General features: G+C 45.5%; 2 protein-coding genes across 2 annotated transcripts in view; one reads left to right on the top strand and one right to left on the bottom strand.

The window, feature by feature from the left end:
- egln2 (egl-9 family hypoxia-inducible factor 2) overlaps positions 1-20,578 on the bottom strand; it is a 646,007-nt gene that overhangs the window by 219,048 nt on the left and 406,381 nt on the right. The gene's annotated exons all lie outside the window — the stretch shown is intronic.
- poc1b (POC1 centriolar protein B) overlaps positions 397-20,578 on the top strand; it is a gene marked incomplete at both ends in the record, with an annotated part of 50,672 nt that continues 30,490 nt past the window's right edge. The window contains 9 exons of the mRNA XM_080544780.1: positions 397-529; positions 938-1,109; positions 1,443-1,634; positions 2,468-2,575; positions 3,168-3,283; positions 5,135-5,268; positions 6,991-7,059; positions 7,513-7,665; positions 7,760-7,837. Coding sequence (XP_080400906.1) covers positions 397-529; positions 938-1,109; positions 1,443-1,634; positions 2,468-2,575; positions 3,168-3,283; positions 5,135-5,268; positions 6,991-7,059; positions 7,513-7,665; positions 7,760-7,837 — 1,155 coding nt within the window. The remainder of the gene's footprint in view (positions 530-937; positions 1,110-1,442; positions 1,635-2,467; positions 2,576-3,167; positions 3,284-5,134; positions 5,269-6,990; positions 7,060-7,512; positions 7,666-7,759; positions 7,838-20,578) is intronic.

The following is a 20,578-nucleotide window of genomic DNA, read 5'->3' as shown; positions in this document are numbered from 1 at the left end:
GCTTAACGAGGTCAGTGCACCCGATGGCATCTGTAATGGTAAGTTTGTTTGCTGACTTTTGTATTATTATGAAGGCTCAGGAGCTCAAGGTTGACAGCCTCGATAAGCATAAGAGGATTTAGTGTTGCATTGAAGTGGAGCTACCTAACTAACTAACTAACTAACTAACTAACTAACTACGCTAATGCATGCTCTTGTAGCATGCGTGATGAATGCCAATGTGCATAGTCAGTCTTGGCCTGTCTTACTATGTTAGTTAGTTAGGCTTCAACAAGGTTACATGGTAACCAGCCAGCCTGTCAACAACAGTCCAAATGCAATGACAGGAGGTTATGCCACCAAACAGCTCTCAACAGGCTTACCTTACCTTTGAGATCCCTACCTAGCTAGATTAAGATGTTGAGATGCATGCAACTGTTGTCAACTGTCATTCTGTCACTGCAGGAGGACCCCACCCTGGAGAGGCACTTCAAAGGCCATAAGGATGCTGTCACCTGTACCGCCTTCAACCCCAACCACAAACAGTTGGGTAGGTCCCCCCCCCCCCCCCCCACCTCCCACCTCACTCCACTTCCATGATGTGTCTGGTCTGTCTGTCTCCACATGTGGTTAAGTTCACCATCTGTGATCGTGATCATTATCGCTGTGTTTGATAATGAGGGGGCGGCTGTGTCTCAGGAGGTAGAGCCGCCGTCTAATGATCGCAAGGTCGGCAGATCGGCGGTTCGAGCCCCCAGCTGGCCACATGTCGAAGTGTCCTTGGGCAAGACACTGAACCCCAAATTGCTCCCAGTGAGCGGGCCGGCGCCTTGCATGGTAGCTTGCCGCCATGTGTGTGTGAATGGGTGAATAAGAGGCCGTTGTAAAGCACTTTGGATAAAGGCGCTATATAAGTGCAGTCCATTTTACAATTTCTTCCATTTTATATTGCTTGCAGCTACGGGGTCTGTGGATCGGACCCTCATGATCTGGAACCTGAACCCCAAAGCCCGGGCGTTCAGGTTCGTTGGGCACACAGACATCATCACTGGGGTCCAGTTCTCCCCCTCCGGTGATCTGGTGGTCTCGGCTTCCCGGGATAAAACTGTTCGACTGTGGACGCCCAGCCTGTGAGAAACCCCTTCCTCTCACCCCACAATGTAGCCTGGGTGCTAGTTTTTGCTATAGCCAGCTCCATATTTGGTATGATGCAGTTGGATTGAGAATACAGTATACAGTACATACATAGACTGGCTGTTAATGCCAGGAGAATACTGCTTGATACTCTTGCTTTATCAGTGACTGGTGTGAACCGCTACCCATGAGCACTGTCCCTAACTTTTGTGTGTGTGTGTGTGTCTCTCTCTCTGTGTCTCTCTCTGTGTCTCTCTCTGTGTCTCTCTCTGTGTGTCTCTCTGTGTGTGTGTGTGTATGTGTATGTGTGTGTGTGTGTGTGTGTGTAGTAAAGGAGAGTCTAGGGTGTTCAAGGCTCACACAGCAGCGGTGCGCAGCGTCAGCTTCTCCAGTGACGGCCGCAGCCTGGTGACGGCGTCTGATGACAAGTCTGTGAAGGTCTGGAGCACAGACACACCACACCTCAGACAACGCTTCCTCTACTCTCTCAACCAGCACACCAACTGGGTCCGCTGTGCCAGGTAAACACCAACACCACTCTTAGGGCTTACACACCGGCAGTTCCGAACGCCGGTTCGCGTTCGCGTGCCGAAACCTCCGAACGTTGGCGCTGTCTGGCGAATGATACACTGGTATGAACGCGGGCTCGTTCGCCAAACAGCGCCAACGTTCTGAGGTTTCGGCACGCGAACGCGAACCGGCGTTCGGAACTGCCGGTGTGAAAGCCCTATCAGTGTGAGTGTGTGTGTGTGGGTGTGGGTGAGGGTGAGGGTGAGGGTGAGGGTGAGGGTGAGAGAGTGAGAGAGTGAGAGTGTGCCCGTGTGTGTGTGTGTGCGAGCTCAAGTGTGTCTGTGTCTATCTAGTGATATCATAGCAAAACAAGTACTGCAATTTAAGTAGTTTTCTACAACAGCTTGTTTGGATACTGGATTCTGATTGGCTAGCAACAGTGGTAAACATCCCAACAACCTTCAGTTCAGACTGCATTTCCAGTATCAATGCGCCTCCCAATCAATCTGATTAAGAACACCTGTGCTGACCTACAATGCAATGGTTGATCTTGTTTATGGGACTATATTCTGTGGCGGAAGGATATATGTATTCTGAAACGATTAATGATTGTAAATACATGAATTTAATGTTACAACTGTGTGTTTATTTTGTATATTATGTGGTGGCTGTTGTAGAAAAGCAATGTACCATTGGAGGGCGGGGGTTGTGGACTCATTTACCACTGTACAGGGTTTTCCACAACCCTCTTCCTCTCATGGTACATTTCTTCCTTGAAGCACTGACTCCATGTTGTAATCCCTAACCGTTTCGTCTCACAAACGATCTCTCAATCCTGTTGCAGGTTCTCTCCTGACGGGCGGCTCATTGCTTCCTGCGGGGACGATCGCACTGTTCGACTGTGGGACACCTCCAACAAACAATGCATCAACTGCTTCAACTACTACGGAGGGTAGGCAGCACACTTTAACTTGTTTAACTACTACGGAGGGTAGGCACACTTTTTTGTGGTCATCTGTGGCTCAGTTGGTAGAGCATGGTGCTAACACCGCTTAGGTTGTGGGTTCGATTCCCGCTGAGACCATATGTACTGAAGTGTATGCACTCACTGCAATGTAAGTCGCTTTGGATAAAAGCGTCAGCTAAATGGCATATATTATATTATTTAAACTTTTTCCATCTTCTGAGAAATATTCAATGAGTTCAAAACATATAAAATCGAAGGTAGCCTCAACATTGATTTTTAGAAAGTTGTTGTATTTACATCACTGTGTGGTTTTTGCTTGTTGGATTCCTACAAGATTATTATGATTTGTTGTTTTACATTTTAAATAATGTTCATTTAAATGAGAACATATTATTCCTCAAAAAAATGTCAGTGCCTTTACCTTGTTGGATGGTTTTAAGAAAACATCCACTAGATGGTGCTGTTGTGCTTTCTAATGGCCTGGAACAATTTTTTAAATGTTTTTTTGAATGTTTTTGGAACTATTTTTGGAATTTTGGAATGTTTGATTCATTTGGTGTTCCGTTTCCCTTCCCAGGAGGGCGACCTTCGTAGACTTCAATGCCAGTGGCACCTGCATCGCCTCGTCTGGAGACGACAACACACTGAAGATCTGGGACATAAGAACCAACAAACTGCTGCAGCACTACCAGGGTGAGACATGATGCTACTACCTGGGGCAGCTGTGTCTCAGGAGGTAGAGGCTGTGTCTCAGGAGGTAGAGGCTGTGTCTCAGGAGGTAGAGGCTGTGTCTCAGGAGGTAGAGGCTGTGTCTCAGGAGGTAGAGGCTGTGTCTCAGGAGGTAGAGCCTGTGTCTCAGGAGGTAGAGGCTGTGTCTCAGGAGGTAGAGGCTGTGTCTCAGGAGGTAGAGGCTGTGTCTCAGGAGGTAGAGGTTGTGTCTCAGGAGGTAGAGCCGCCGTCTAATGATCGCAAGGTTGGCAGATCAGCGGTTCGAGCCCCGGTTCGAATGTCGAAGTGTCCTTGGGCAAGACACTGAACTAGGGCTGCACGATTTGGGGGAAAAATCGAATTGCGATTATTTGGACAGATATCGCGATTGCGATTAATTTGCGTTTTTTTTTTTTTTAAATAGCAAAAAAAAAAAAAAAAAAAAAAAGCGGAGTTTTTGTAAAGTGTGGCCATATCTCCGGCTAGGAAGGTCGTATCAACGTGCAGTTTGTTTGTACGTCTTCAGGGGACTTAGAGGCTCCCTCCTCTAGCACCCCCACAGCCCGAGCTACGAGTGAAAGAACTAAACTTACATTGGGTTGCTTTAAAGTTGGGTTGCTTTAAAATCAAGCTTCAGATTAAAACATGTGATGGAGCATTACTAACCTGACTCAGGTGGTTTGTTTCACACAACCATCTAGGAAAGCTTAATTGGAAGCTGTTTGGAAAAGGGCAGGTACTTTCAAAAAATACTTGGCAGGTGATTGGATGAATCTATCTATCACCTATTTTCAGAGAGCATTACCACATGATACCATCAAACTATTAACTGCTCTAATTCTAATGCAAGGATGAGAACTTAAAAGATATGAATTGGGACAACATATTTATTTATGTTTTTTTTAAACAGCAACACCATTTTGTTTCTCTCAACAAGTGTCTTTTTTTTACGTTCATTGACGTTGACGTTCATTGACGTTGAATCCGACGCGCTGTATGACGTATCCCATACGGGTAGTGGTGTTTCTCAACCCTCTCCTCGGGGCGCCCCAGCCGCTCCACATATTTGATCTGTTCCACCACCAGCACACCTGATTCAACTAATCAAGTCCAAAGCAATTATGATTGCCGAGGAGAGGGTTGAGAAACACATAGTGAGTTGGACTTGTGATCGGAAGGTTGTGAGTTCAAATCCCGCCTGAAACCACACCACTACTAGTGTGCCCTTGAGTAAGGCACTTAGCCCTCAGTTACTCCAGGGGGAATGTCCCTGTAATTCGTAATTGTAAATCGCTTTGGATTAAAAAAGCGTCTGCTAAATGGCAAAAAAAAAAAGAAAAAAAAAAATTTTGTAAAAAAAAAAAAAAAAAAAATCGCAGGCAAATCGCAGGCTTTGCGATTAGCTAATCGCGTCATTTCAAATCGCGATTTCGATTTAAAATCGATTAATCGTGCAGCCCTACACTGAACCCCAAATTGCTCCCAGTGAGCGGGCCGGCGCCTTGCATGGCAGCTTGTCGCCATTGGTGTGTGTGAATGTGTGTGTGAATGGGTGAATGAGAGGCCGTTGTAAAGCGCTTTGGATAAAGGCGCTATATAAGTGCAGTCTGTTTACCATTTACTACATATCAGTGGAGGCAGAAATCGGAGGACGGTCTAATTTTACTGCATGAGATGGAATATTTGATACCGTTCCTCATTCCGTTCCATGCATCACAATGAGCCTGTCCTCCACTGCTACATACGCTTAGAATGTGTAGAACTGAATGTATCTAGGCTTAATGCTGCAGCATTGGAGCTTAATAGCTAATGATTATTTCTGTCTGTCTGGATTAGTCCACAGTGCGGGGATCAACTGCTTTTCCTTCCACCCCTCGAACAACTACCTGATCAGCGCCTCCAGTGACGGCACAGTGAAGATCCTCGACCTGCTGGAGGGGCGACTCATCTACACCCTCCATGGTCACAAGGTATCTCTCTCATCTACTGAACACACTGAACACACTAAATACACTAAACACACTAAACACCGTAAAACACTAAAAGGTAGCCCTCTCATCTACACCCTCCATGACCACAAGGTAGCCCTGCCACAGTTCAGCCTCTATGACTATGTGAATGCTTCAATCAGAGCAAGGGCTCGACATCAGGGCTTGTCCGCTTGTCCGGGACAAGTACATTCTATGTTCAGACAAGTGGACTTCCTCCTGCACTTGTCCGTCGGACAAGTCAAAACAAAGAGAAAAATAAATAAATAAATATGTATTAATACGATCACTGCCTTGTCAATGTCTGCTGCCTTGTCAATCTCGCTGCCTTGTCAATGTCTGCTGCCTTGTCAATGTAGCTGCCTTGTCAATGTAGCTGCCTTGTCAATGTAGCTGCCTTGTCAATGTCTGCTGCCTTGTCAATCTCGCTGCCTTGTCAATGTCTGCTGCCTTGTCAATGTAGCTGCCTTGTCAATGTCTGCTGCCTTGTCAATGTAGCTGCCTTGTCAATGTCTGCTGCCTTGTCAATGTCTGCTGCCTTGTCAATGTAGCTGCCTTGTCAATGTCTGCTGCCTTGTCAATGTAGCTGCCTTGTCAATGTCTGCTGCCTTGTCAATGTAGCTGCCTTGTCAATGTCTGCTGCCTTGTCAATGTCTGCTGCCTTGTCAATGTCTGCTGCCGTGTCAATGTATGCTGCCGTGTCAATGTATGCTGTCGTGTCAATGTATGCTGCCGTGTCAATGTATGCTGCCGTGTCAATGTCTGCTGCCTTGTCAATGTCTGCTGCCTTGTCAATGTAGCTGCCTTGTCAATGTCTGCTGCCTTGTCAATGTCTGCTGCCTTGTCAATGTATGCAGCCTTGTCAATGTATGCTGCCTTGTCAATGTCTGCAGCCTTGTCAATGTCTGCTGCCTTGTCAATGTCTGCTGCCTTGTCAATGTAGCTGCCTTGTCAATGTATGCTGCCTTGTCAATGTCTGCTGCCTTGTCAATGTATGCTGCCTTGTCAATGTAGCTGCCTTGTCAATGTATGCTGCCTTGTCAATGTAGCTGCCTTGTCAATGTAGCTGCCTTGTCAATGTCTGCTGCCTTGTCAATGTAGCTGCCTTGTCAATGTATGCTGCCTTGTCAATGTAGCTGCCTTGTCAATGTAGCTGCCTTGTCAAACAATCTATGTCCGCTGAGTAGGGGAGCGCGGGGTATGTTGTCACACGCTGTCTAACATTTATGAATGAATGAATCTTTTTCTGGGCACAATCCATCACAATGGTATAAATGTCATACCAAATGAAAGAAGGAAGTCTTGGGCACATCTTTTGTATTGATTTATATCTTCATATCTTATTTCAGTACAGAGCTGTAGACCGTTAAATAGACAGTGTGCATTTGTGACAATTTGCCCCATCAGCGGGTAAAGTGTTACACTATGTCGGGCAAGTTGTCACACTGGATTATCAACAAATCACAACACAACTAATTAATTGTGAATATTGATGATAATTTCTAATTAAATAACTCAAAACAATCATGCCTAGAGAATCTGGCAAACCATGCCTTTGAATCAAGACATTAATGCTGGCATGACCCCTTTACTCTAAACTTTTAAATCGAACGTTCTCTGGCGTGCACGTAGATCCACCGTAATTGTTGGAATTGGAATGGAATGTATTTGATTTGTCATGAGATGTTTTGATGTGTCTGCCAGGGTCCTGTCCTCACCGTGTCCTTCTCCCGGTTAGGAGACCTGTTCGCCTCTGGGGGAGCCGACTCTCAGGTGAGTGGGACTCAGTTACCAGAACCCATGTTAATCTAAGAGTGTCTAGGATATAAAAATATATATTTCTATATATAATATATATAAAAACTAGCACATGTATTCAATAAGATTTAACTAATATCGCCACAAAACTGTTGTTCCCACACCATATATACAACACATACACCATACCATACCATACAACACACCATATATACAACACAACACACATTCACAAACCAATGGCGGCAAGCTACCATGCAAGGCGCCGGCCGGCCCGCTCACTGGGAGCAATTTGGGTTTCAGTGTCTTGCCCAAGGACACTTCGACATGTGGCCAGCCGGGGCTCAAACCGCCGATCTGCCAACCTTGTGATCATTAGACGGCGACTCTACCTTCTGAGACACAGCCGCATGTAACATGATGCCCACCTGACGGGAGGATAAAGGAACGCTGTCTTCTGTCTTCCAGGTTCTGATGTGGAAGACCAACTTTGATGCGTTTGACTACAGAGAGGTCCTGAGCAGACACAGCCAGCGGGTCACCCCGGAGCCCCCGCCCCACCTGACGGACATCTACCCCCGGTCGCCCCACCTCCACTCCCGCCAGCCTGGGGCCATAGAGGTCAGGGAGCACACTAACACATACAAATGTGTTGTTCTATCATCTTTTTGTCAATCCAGCCTGTTTGTGACCTACGTTTCCTCCTTCTCCACAGATCAGTGCTGTAGTCACAGACACCCAGACGGCCGACCCTCGTGTGATCGAGGTGGGCCAGGAGCTCTACATAGCCACGGTAAGACCACCCGGCCAGGGGTTAATACAGAAAGCTTCGAAAATTCAAAGTTCTCACTACCTCTAAAAAATGCATAATGTTCCTATGCGCAGAGAAGCGGGGAAATTATGAGCGCAATCTGATATGAATAAGCGTGAGTCGGCTGAAAACGAACAATGGAACAAATAATTAATACATTATTATGAAATAATTCATTCAGAAATAAAGTCAATATCGGCACATATGTCTGTAATCAGAAATATATATATCAAATATATTTATAATAAATATATTGGAGCCATCTTCAATTGGTGTTTGTTTTGAGGTCTTTTTGCCTCATGTCGACCCTCTTCAGCAAATGCAGTGCAGGTCAGGTCAGGTGGATGTCCATCTAGAGACTGACTTGCCCAATATTGATTGATTGATTGAGAATGTTTATTTTGGTCCCCTATACAATTCACAATACAGATATAGGAAAATGTACATAGTCACAATTTATAACATCAGGGCCAAAAAGGTGTAGGCTGAAGCCGTGGCTTATTGCACCTACCCTTGTTACATGTATGCATGTCCCCCCATGAATGCATAATCAAAACATTGAAACTTTTATAAACAAAATGTCACTTACGCATGTCAACAAAAAGTTCAAAAAATAAAATAAAAATACCAAACAAAAACTATATTTAAACCTCTGTTTTATACTTGTTAATCATCTTATTTTTAAATAATTTTTTAAATCCTTTTAATGTACTACACATTTTCATTTCCTTTTCAAAAGTATTCCATAAATTAACTCCTTTAACTGTTATACATCTTTGTTTTGCATTTGTTCTAATCTTTGTTTTCATAAACATACATATTCCTCTGAGTTCATAATTACTCTGTCTAACTTGAAATAGTCTCTGGATACAGTCTGGAAGCATCTTATTTTTTACTTTATACATGACTTGTGCCATTTTGAAGTCCACCAATTCTTTAAATTTGAGATCATAGGTGTTTATGAATAATTTGTTGGTTGGTTCTTGATAGGCAGCTCTGTTTATAATTCGTATAGCTCTTTTCTGTAGTAAATAAATTGGATTTGTGATTGTTTTGTATGTGTTGGTCTATATATGGTCTATGGAGCTATTTGAGTTTCACTGGTGTCGCCTCTGATGAGAAAAAAAACTACATCGACTGTCCACCAGGTGTCACTACAGACCAGTGTTTATTTTTACATCCACTTGTATGTCCACAGGACCTTCTGTGTCTCTCTCTGTCTGCTCACTGACCCACATGCCCTTGTTGGAGGCCACTGTTCCTAGGCAGGGTTCCCGCGCTGGTCTTAAAAAGCCTTAAAGTCTAAAATCCAGCAAGCCAAAATCTAAGGCCTAAAAAGGTCTGGAATTTCACAATAGAACAGTAATTGTGTAGGCTGTAAATAAGAATAAATGTAAAACTATTATAAATGACACTGTGTGTGTGTGTGTGTGTGTGTGTGTGTGTGTGTGTGTGTGTGTGTGTGAGATGGTGGGGCGGGGGGGGGGGGGGGGGTGCTAGAAGTCGCAGTCAGTGAGAGGCAGGGGGCGTTCAGCTCCAGAGCGGCTGCCCCAGGAAGCCAGGCTGTCAGCTGCCTCTCTGCAGGTGGACCTGTATCCCTGCTGTAGATGATCCAATGAGGGTTGTGTCGTCCACGAGCTTCAGGAGTTTGACAGAAGGGTGGCTAGAGGTGCAACTGTTAGTGTAGAGCAGGGGTCCCCAGCTACCTTTCATAGATCGGCGGTTCGAGCCCCGGCTGGCCACATGTCGAAGTGTCCTTGGGCAAGACACTGAACCCCAAATTGCTCCCAGTGAGCGGGCCGGCGCCTTGCATGGCAGCTTGCCGCCATTGGTGTGTGAATGTGTGTGTGAATGGGTGAATGAGAGGCCGTTGTAAAGCGCTTTGGATAAAGGCGCTATATAAGTCAGTCCATGTTTTTTTTTTTTTTTTATGAACTGGGAAACCATGGGCCACTCAGCCTCCAGCCCCATCATGCAACCAAACACACTTATGGTGTAACAGGTTGAGATGTGTTCAGATGAGTAATTGAGTTAATAGCCTACTAATATTCTTAACGAGTTATGTAAACACCAGTAAACAAGAAATATGGTCTGTCGGTTATGGGAATATTACATTTTTAGGGGCGGCTGTGTCTCAGGAGGTAGAGTCGCCGTCTAATGATCGCAAGGTCGGCAGATCGGTGGTTCGAGCCCCGGCTGGCCACATGTCGAAGTGTCCTTGGGCAAGACACTGAACCCCAAAATTGCTCCCAGTGAGCGGGCCGGCGCCTTGCATGGCAGCTTGCCTCCATTGGTGTGTGAATGTCTGTGTGAATGGGTGAATGAGAGGCCGTTGTAAAGTGCTTTGGAGCAGCAAAAAAGGTGCTATATAAGTGCAGTCCATTTACCATTTGATGTTTGCTCTTTAGTCCTCCAAGTTTGCACACTGTAATCCACTGCTACCAGTTGCCATCTGGCTAACACTGACTCATTTACCAACTGGTTTATTAATGTGTACTGTCCCTGGTCAATAAATAAATAAAATAATAAAATAATAGAGGAGGTTGAGTTGTGCATCTAAGCCTCAACTCAGTTTTTCTCTTTCGCCCCCAATGGACCTATCGCTAAGCCACGCCCCCAAAATAGAAATTGTCCAATCATATCACAGCAAAAGTCACTACAGGCAGAAAACTCGGACAAACAACTCGCTAATATCTGATGGTGAAAAGCTTCTAGACAAAATATTCTGGTCATCTTTTAAAAAAACGTGTCTATTACTTGCTGTGGTAAATCAGGAATCAGAAATTTGCCAACTCCCGCCATTGTAAGTCATTGAATGTCATTCAGCCACGGTCAGTCAGTCACTGTCAGTGAAGCGTTGTTTGTTTGTCCGAGTTTTCAAAGGGGCCGTGGCTTAGAGATAGGTCCATTGCTAGACATGGGAACGGCCTTTGACCTCATACACTTTGATTTACTGAATTTAACTTCTTTGGGAAATACCTTTTGTTGGCCCATGTAAAGGAGAACACACTCAAACGTTTTGTTGCAAACCTACGCCTGGATCTCCGCAAGTATTTCTGCTTATTGCTTCTTTTCTTTCTTTTCAAAAGACCAGAACTTGTCAGGGTTGGGCAGATATATTCCCAACATTGTTTCAAAATATCTTTATTGCTTTTGAGGGCATTTGGAAAGTGGATTGTGTCAAAACAACCCTCAGCTCCAGCTTTGGCAGTTGCTGTTAGTTTGGTTAAAGAAGCCTCTATCCTCCTCTTCCTTCCTCCCTCTCTCTCTCTCTCTCTCTCTCTCTCTCTCTCTCTCTCTCTCTCTCTCTCTCTCTCTCTCTCTCTCTCTCTCTCTCTCTCTCTCTCTCTCTCTCTCTCTCTCTCTCTCTCTGTGTGAGGTTCTCTTGGCCTGGCTCCCCTGGGTCGCCCGAGCGTGGCTGAGTTGGAGGCCCGTCCTCGCCAGCAGAAACAGACAGAGAGAGAGAATGAGAGAGAGAGACAGAGAGAGAGAATGAGAGGGAGTACACGTGCCAGTGCCAAGGCCTCCAGGGGCCCCCTAACCAGAGAGCAGCGGCCCTAATAATAGACCACCGCTCTGTCTGTCTAACATGCTGACAACATCCTCTGCTACACACACACACACACTCACTCACGCATACACACGCATGCTTACACACGCACCACATCTAAGGGAGCGAACACCGTTCTTTTTTATTTGATGACTTGTTTGATCGATTGATAGCGTAAAACCTAGGTTGTGAATGAATCGAGAGCGAGTGTCAATTATTTTCTATGACACTACTGATGACGTATCAGGGTCTTGAAGGGTTGTCCCGTTTCATAGGGGAACATTTCAACCACTACGGCTTGTGGCTCTGTTCAGATGTTCAGAGGCCCTTGGCTCTAAAGTGAGTGGTGCTCCAAAACGAGCCGTAGGAAAGGGAATCCTCCGCCTACCACTAGTCTTGAATTAATTTGGTTGTTAAGTCGTGACGTGTTTCCGGGTCCAACGTTGGCTGAGGCGCTCTCTTCGAAATGCCGCAGAAAAAACGCAGTAATAATAATAATTCATTATATTTGTATAGCACTTTTCCGAGGCTCAAAGACGCTGACGATATGGGAAAAACGGGAAAGTGCTGTCCCTTGTTGTATGAATAGATCTGAGTCTAAAAAAGGATTGAACTGTCATTAGTTTTGATTGAACTGTCATTAGTACACTGGTACTCTGGTGCGGGGAGTTTTTTTTATTTGGACCCGGAAATTGCTAAACGTCACGCGTGGGGGGGGTGGTGTGTGTGTGTGTAACGTGTTTGTGTGTCAGTCTCTGTGGCTCAGTTGGTAGAGCGATGGCGCTAACAGCGCTTAGGTTGTGGGTTTGATTCCCCCTGGGACCATATATACTGAAAAGATTCATGCCGTCACAGGCGATGTAAGTCGCTTTGGATTGGATAAAAGCGTCATCTAAATGGCATGTACAGTATTATGTGTACACTAGAGAGTTAAGATTAAGCTAACATTGAATGATGGTCGTCGGAGTATTCTAAAGGTGTGTACTGTCTGTCTTTGTCGAAGGCCGCTAGCGTACACTGGATAGGGTTGAAGTCTCCCACAGTACACAGTACACTGAGCCTGTTCCCGAGTTTATTTTTAGTCAACAGAAGAGAGAGAGCATACTGATGGACTAATCTCCGTAGCTCCTGCTGACAGTGAGGGAGCAGGCGGGGTGAGAATGTCAAGGCACACAGGGATATAAATAGCCACAGCCAGGTCTATTACAGGTAATGGGGACAACCAAGGCGAATGGGTGCATTGGTGTTTTCTCTCTCTACTGTTCCTCTTGTCTTGTCTCCCTCCTGCCTCTCTTCTTCTTGGCTGGGTGGTTGAAAAACAATGTGAGTTTTACACGTCGTTGAGTGTCAAAGCGATTGCAGCTCGATTGGAATCACGTCAACTGACAAAACACATGGAGTAGGCAGGCGTGAAATTAATCCACAGCGAAATGTGTGTGTGTGTGTGTGTGTGTGTGTGCGCGCGCGCGCGTGTGTGTGTGTGTGTGTGCGTGTGCGTGTGTGTGCGCGTACACATTAGATGTCAACGTTTAGCTTTGGTTACGTAGCCTCCTTTTCTTACACACACATGGTACCCCTATAGACCTCTGCTGTGACGCCAGCTAGACCAGACAACACCCCTCTACCCACAAGCCCCCTGTCTCACCCTACACTCAATATCCTGTGTGTGTGTGTGTGTGTGTGTGTGTGTACATGTACTGTACATGTACACTCATATGTGTGCGTGTCTGTTTTTCCATAAGTGTGTGTGTGTGTGTGTGTGTGTGTGTGTTTGTATGCATGTGTGTAATGATATTCTGTGTGTGTGTGTGTGTGTGTTTACATGTACATGTACACTTATATGTGTGTGTGTGTGTGTCTGTTTTTCCAGAAGTGTGTGTGTGTGTTTGTATGCATGTGTGTAATGATATTCTGTGTGTGTGTGTGTGTGTATGCATGTGTGTAATGATATTCTGTGTGTGTGTGTGTACAAGAACCTGCCAGCGCTTCCTTCCTGTGCGGGGGGGGGACAGGATGTAGGAGGCCCCGGGGTGTGGAGGGTAGGATAGCTGGTTTAAGTGCCGTGGCAGAAGAGCCCCAGAGACAAGACATGACGGAACCGGCTAAAGATAGAACATAGAACCACCAGCCCCGATGGGAGGCTCGCTGTCCACCAGGAGAGCTCTCAGAGATGTCCTGACAGCCTGCCTGAGAGTACACACTACACACACTACACATACACACACACACAGACACACACACACTACACTACACACACACACTACACTACACACACACACACACACACTACACACACACACACACACACACTACTCACTACACTCTCTAGCCAGCACCTGAGCCCCCCCATCCTATGTGGTTGGGTGGGTGGGTTGAGTGTGTGCGTGTGTTCACACACCACACACACACACACACACACACACACACACACACACAGCCAGGACGTCTTATGAAACACATTCGTCTCAACAGTGCTGGTGCTAGGCCTACCAAACATAAAGATATTGAGCAATTAAACCGCAATCCTCTGAGTAAACAAATGCCTAACAGCAAATGTAACTACATTTACATGTTTGTATTAAACGGCAGGAAGATGGCACAGGCTGGCTGTTACGAGAAGGATGTTTTTCTTCTTTTTTTTTTTTTTTTTTTTCAAAGCTTGTATCTTTCTTTCTTTTTTTACATCTGTGTCTTCATTATAGCCTTGGCTTTTCCCGTTAGATGTTTTCTTCATTCTGCCATCACATAAGAATTCACAACGGAAATATAAAGTTGCCTTGTTGTTTTAATCAATCGAGTATCTTAGCAGATTGGTAACAAGAATTGACACAACAACGTTTCCTCCCTGCACACTTGACTGCTCTGTGAGAGATGAGACGGAAACTGGCTCGTGACACCGCCACACACACATCCCATCGTTATCTCTCTGCCACCCGGCTATCCCAGCAGCCTCAGCTGCTATGGCAGCTTTGAAGTGATATGATCTCACTCATCAAAGATACAGCAGGGGCAAGCCGCCTTATCACTAATTCAGGAGGGTTCTCTCTCAGTTTCCCTCCCTCCCTCCCTTCCTTCCTTCCTTCCTTCCTCTCTCTCTTCCTCTCTCCGTCCTGTCTCTTTATCTCCCTCCACCTTACGCAACGATCACTCAGACACGAGGGGGCTGTTGCCAGAGGGCTGCATGCTGCATTCGGCTACGTAACTCTTCTCCTTTCGAATGCTTTTTCTTCTTCTGCCTGTTCTAAGCGAAGTGGTTCTCAAACCTGCTTCACTTGACAGTAGAGAGCTGCTTTGACATCCACAGGATGTGTACAGGATCTTCTGTTTCCTCTTGTGTTATTCATACTGGACTAGGACATGCCTCGATACTCCCACCTTGGCTTTTTATTTCATTGCCACTGATTATATCACGGAATAAGATATCTTATGTTCTTATGTATCTTGTGTTCCACCCTCTCTGAATATCCTCTGTTAGTAGACCTTTTCACAACGGCTTATTTGGTTTGAGCTGCTGTGTTTAGTTTGTTGTTATATCTGACTTTGCTTTGTTGATTTTTTTAATGGTTTGACATGTGGTTTTAACTATGTCTTGTAAGGTGTCCTTGAGAGCCTTGAAAGGTGCCCATAAATAAAATGTATTATTATTATTATATGTTAGTTAGGTAGTTAGAAAAAAGGACATATCAATATTAGATCTTTCAAACAATATCTATAGATCATGGTGATGGAATTGAACCAAAAACAATGAACATTTTACTTTGTTATCATTTATTTAACAAAAAATGCCCAATGCCCTAATAGCTGGTATCGCCCCCTTTGGCTGAAATAACCTCAATTAGACGTTTCCTCTGACTGTCTACCAGTGTCTGACATCGACTGGGAGAAAGTCTCCCCCCCACCCCCCCTGACAAAACTCTGTGTGATGTTTGAGGGGTGTCTTGTATGCACACAGCCCATTTCAAATCACCCCGCAGCATCTCAACAGGATTAATATCCGGGCTTCGACTTGGCCATTCCAGAACTAATTTCTTTCTTCTGAGCCATTCCTTGGTGGATTTACTGGAATGTTCTGGGTCATTGTCATGCTGCACGGTCCACATGGTCCACATCCGCTTCAGCTTACACATTCTTCCTCGAGCACCCTCTGATACAACAACAAAGTCATAGCGGATTCTGTGATGGTGAGCTGGCCAGGCCCTGTTGCATGTAGCCCTAAACCAGGACATTTCCACCCCCATACTTCACAGTTGGTGAGGTACTTGTGCTCAAATACTGTCTTTGGTTTGCACCAAACATTTCTTCTTCTTCTGCCCAAATAATTCAACGTTGGATTCATCTGTTCAAAGCACATTGTTCCAGAAGTCCTGGTGTTTGTCTAAAATGGACTGCACTTATATAGCGCCTTATTCCAAAGCTCTTTACAACGGCCTCTCATTCACCCATTCACACACACATTCACACACCAAAGGCGGCAAGCTGCCATGCAAGGCACCGGCCCGCTCATTGGGAGCAATTTTGGGATTCAGTGTCTTGCCCCAAAGGAAACCTCGACATGTGGCCAGCCGGGGTTCTAACCGCCATTCTGCCGACTTTGCGATCATTAGACGGCGACTCTACCTCCTGAGCCACAGTGTTCAATAAACTGAAACACCTGTAGTTGTGTATATGGGGCACAGGTATCGTAGACTGAAGACCTCCATCTCTTCAGGTTACACCTTAACTGCTCCTCCTGAGACATCTTCGGCCCTCAGCACTACGTCTCCTAAAGACGTCCGCTTTCCCCTCTACTGTGTCCCTAAGAACTTCTATCGCCCCCTTTGTACTGTTTCTCTGTTTCTCCAGTATAAAATAAATAAATAAAAAAGGTCTAGAAGAAGGTGGTAGAAGAAGGTTTCTCCTTCTATCACAGAGACTGCCAATGGCCCCGGGCCTGAGCTGGATTACTCTTCCTGCTACGACTGGTGGATTGATGATTCACTTGCTTAGTCAAATGTATTGATTGTAAATCGCTTTGGAATAAGGCGTCTGCTAAATGCCAAAAATGTAAAAATGTAAATGTAGGTATGATTCTTTATCTTCTGACTTCTCTTATGCACGCTCGCCACAATATTGTTAAAATGAATACGATGTTAATGTTAATTTTATTTATAATGCGCCCCCCATCCAACTTTTACATCGGCCCGGGGCGCAGCAGTAAAACGATAGTAGAATGAGTAGATAATGATCAAATGTCCATATGTTTAAGGTTTTCATGGGGTGTCCTATCTTTTTCACATGACTGTATATCCTTACTGTGATATGGAATGCATGTCTGCTCTCCTAACTCACAGATAAACGCCTGCGGTTAGCCAATATTAGAGCAAAGCAAGTATTCCCTCAGCTCGTATTCCCATCAGCTTCTCTCAGTCCCCTCCACACTGATGGTACTGTCCACATGTCCCCTCTCACTGATATGTAGAGAGTACCGTCCTCTCTCAAGGGTACAGACTGTGTCCTGAGAATGCGCTGACAGTCAGTCGACACGGGAGGCTAAAAATAGCCTCCACAGGTCTATTACAGGTATTGGGGACACCTCAAAGGCAAATGATGCACTCTTGTTTTCCCCTGCCCTTCCCTCTCTCTTGCTGTGTTCATCCCTTGCCCTTGGGGAGAGGATGGAAATAGAATATGCATCAGGAATTGTAAGACCAGGTGTATTTTTTGATCTAATGGTATTGATGGGTAGGTAGGTCGGTAGGTAGGTCCAGAAGATCATGACTGATCCTACTGTATTATTAACATGCTGTTTACCACAGGATATCCTCATGGCTGCATGTCTGAGTAGTAGGCACTGGTTGAAACTTGTTTTCTGTTTGTTGCTGTTTTTGTAAGTATGGATGTCACGAGAATGTACGTATGGATCAGGGTTCCCGCGATGGTCTTAAAAAGCCTTAAAGTCTACAATCCAGCAATCCAATTTATAAGGCCTAAAAATGAGGTGCTACGTCTTAATGAGATCCTGCAAGGAAATCAGTCCGACCATTTACGCGGAAATGAATCAAGCTGGAACCCCAAAAAATGCCAATTCGCTTCCTTTTTTCTCTGTGTGGCGGTGAAATCCCTAATTTCATCACCTCGATGATGACAAAAAGCTATCATAATGGTGTCGCGAATAGGTCAAAAACTCTATCCAAAGAGGTCTAAAAAAGATCTTAAATTTGACATGTTGAAACTTGTAGGAACCCTGCTCTACTTGCATCTTACTGCATTCCAAGTTGGGGCAAATCCCTTTGGGGCAACATTCTGCAGATTAATTAATTGAATTCCATGTCACTGGAGACACCCAAACAAACGTTCAGCGCTGTAAAAACTGACCATGAAAATGGTCATATCTGTCTTCTAAATGTACTCCCACCATAATGTCAATCAAAAGTGTCAAATAAATGTTTTCTCTGTTCAGACAGCTGGAGACCGAGGGGGTGACAGATGAGGGGGGGGGGGGCAGATGAGGAAGAGCCTGCCACAGTGGTGTGGTTCTGCAGCGGCCATGAGGAGAATATGGAGATCTCATGTCTTTGTGTTGTGGTGTAGATTCCTTTATGGTTACCAGACAGTGCATACATTTACATTTCCCATCGCTTCTTCACATCGCTTTCGTATGGGGGGGGTCACACTTCCCCCCCCCCCCCCCCCCTCTCTCTCTCTCTCTTTACTCAAACAGAAGCACCTCAAGCACCTCAGGTTACCTGTTCCACACCCTACACTCGCTGTGAGATGTTTTCCGTTGTATTTGATCTATTCCAATATATCGGATCCGGTTCGTCTCTGTGTCTCTCTGTCTCTGTGAAACCTGGCTACCTGTCGCAGGCTATTTCTGAACAGCGCAGCGAGGATTTGGCCCGGTGAACTGCGTGGGCGGATCAAGCGCGCCAGCACTCTGCCACCGGCTTAAAGCGTACTTATTTCTGTATCACATATCCAGCCCAGGGAAAGCAAACCTATTGATTCGTAGCTGATTTATCTAGAGGGGAGTGTTTACCTGTAGACTGCTGGTGGATGGCAGATGGGGGGTCAGTTGAGACTCACTGCCACACTTTCTTTCGGTTTGCATTTAGGAGGGAGGATTGTTTTGTTATTCTATTTTGAGCGAGGGTGCGTGGGTTGAGATTGGTTTCCTGTGTTTTAATTTGTTGGTGTCGTTCTGTGTGTGAAGTGTTTTCTAAATGCTTCTATGAATGCCTGAGTTTGAGATTTACAGTGAGTTAAAGGGATTCCGTTGGATCACGTCAGTTATTTCCTCCTCGTTCATATTGTGTCCAAATCCCCTAAATCATGTTTTTATGTTTTATGCTAAACAGGAAGACTATTGGAATGTCAGATCCAAATCAGCTTCTTTCCCTGTTGGCTGTGTGTGTGTGTGTGTGTGTGTGTGTGTGTGTGTGTGTGTGTGTGTGTGTGTGTGTGTGTGTGTGTGTGTGTGTGTGTGTGTGTGTGTGTGTGTTAGTGTGTGTGTGTGTGTGTGTGTGTGTGTGTGTGTGTGTGTGTGTGTGTGTGTGTGTGTGTGTGTGTGTGTGTGTGTGTGGTTGCATGCGAGTGTGTGTTTGAGTGCGTTTCCTCTATGAGCAGGGGTCTGTGCTTTTGTGTGTTTGCGCTCGTGCCTCTGTTAGTGTGTGTTAGTGTGTGTGTGTGTGTGTGTGTTAGTGTGTGTGTGTGTGTGTGTGTGTGTGTGTTTGCGCTCGTGCCTCTGTTAGTGTGTGTTAGTGTGTTAGTGTGTGTGTGTGTGTGTGTGTGTGTGTGTGTGTTTGAGGGGAGGATTACCGGGATGGGGATAGGAAAATAAATCCACTTCCTGTGAGGGGGGGAGAGCCACGGGGTCACGGGCTCCGGAGGTATGGGTGAAACCCGACACCCCCGGGTCCCAGGTTAAGCCCTCCATCAGAGGGCCGGCCCACCTGTTAGGAAGTCATTCATCTCTGCTACCCAGAAAAAGGGGGGGGTCACATATCCCTCCCACCCCCTGCAACAGTGAACTACACCATGAAGCCTAGCAAACAGTGTTCACTGTTTCATCCTGAATGAATGAATGAATGAATGATTGAATGATTGAATGAATGAATGAATGAATGAATGAATGAATGAATGAATGAATGAATGGTCTTTATTGTCATTGCTACAGTACAGGTACCATACAACGAAATTTAGGAGGGGTGGCTCCCCTGGTGTTAGGAAACAAAAAAAAACAAGAAGGGAAAGGAGCTGGTTTACATAAATAAAGGCTATGTACACTATCCACTATACTATACTGTACAGATAGACGACTAGGGTTGTCATATTGCACATAGTGTTATTGCACATTCATTTAAAGTGTCGCAGTTTGCAGGCTTGAAATGTACATATTTGTGCCTCAGCACTACACCTGATTTTTTCAATCCAGCAGCTGCCATCAATCCGTCCAGACTGTCCAGGGCCCAGAACCTAGGTCTTTGCTGTGTTCAGGGCCTGGATGGCCCTGGGGTAGAAGCTGTGCTTCAGTCTGTTTGTCCTTGCGGCCATGGTCCTGTACCGCCTTTTCGAGGGCAGCCGGGCAAAGTGTTCGTACCCAGGGTGGGTTGGGTCTCTGGAGATCTTGGAGGCCTTCCTGAGACAGCGTGTCCTTGTTCCTTCTTCACTTCAGGGTTCCTGCGCTGGTCTTAAAAAGCCTTAAAGTCTAAAATCCCATTTATAAGGCCTAAAAAGGTCCCAATTGTCAGCTATTCTGTCTAAAAATTAGGTGCTAGGTCTTAAAAATGAGGTCCTGCAAGGAAATCAGTCCGACCACATCTATTTACACGGAAATTAATCAAGCTGGAACCCCAAAAAAGCCAATTCACTTCCTTTTTTGTCTGTATGGCAGTGAAATCCCTAATGTCATCACCTCGAGGATGACAAAAAGCTATCATACGGTGTCGCAAATACGTAGGTGTACAATTCTATTCAAAGAGGTCTATAAAAAGGTCTAAAACGGTCTTAAATGTGACTTGTTGACACTTGTAGGAACCCTGCTCTTTACTTGCTGTTGGGCTCAGGATCTCGCACCAGAAGGTGAATCTCAGAGGCTGCCGTACGCACCCTAACCCACACGTCACCAGCCCGACTACAACAGAGGCTCTACCAAGCTGAACTTCTCACCTGTTCCTAGGACATGAACCCAGTGA

The sequence above is a fragment of the Nansenia antarctica genome (assembly GCF_963989245.1).
Source record: "Nansenia antarctica genome assembly, chromosome: 14".
Lineage (NCBI taxonomy): Eukaryota > Metazoa > Chordata > Actinopteri > Argentiniformes > Microstomatidae > Nansenia > Nansenia antarctica.
This window is presented reverse-complemented; position numbering and strand designations above follow the sequence as displayed.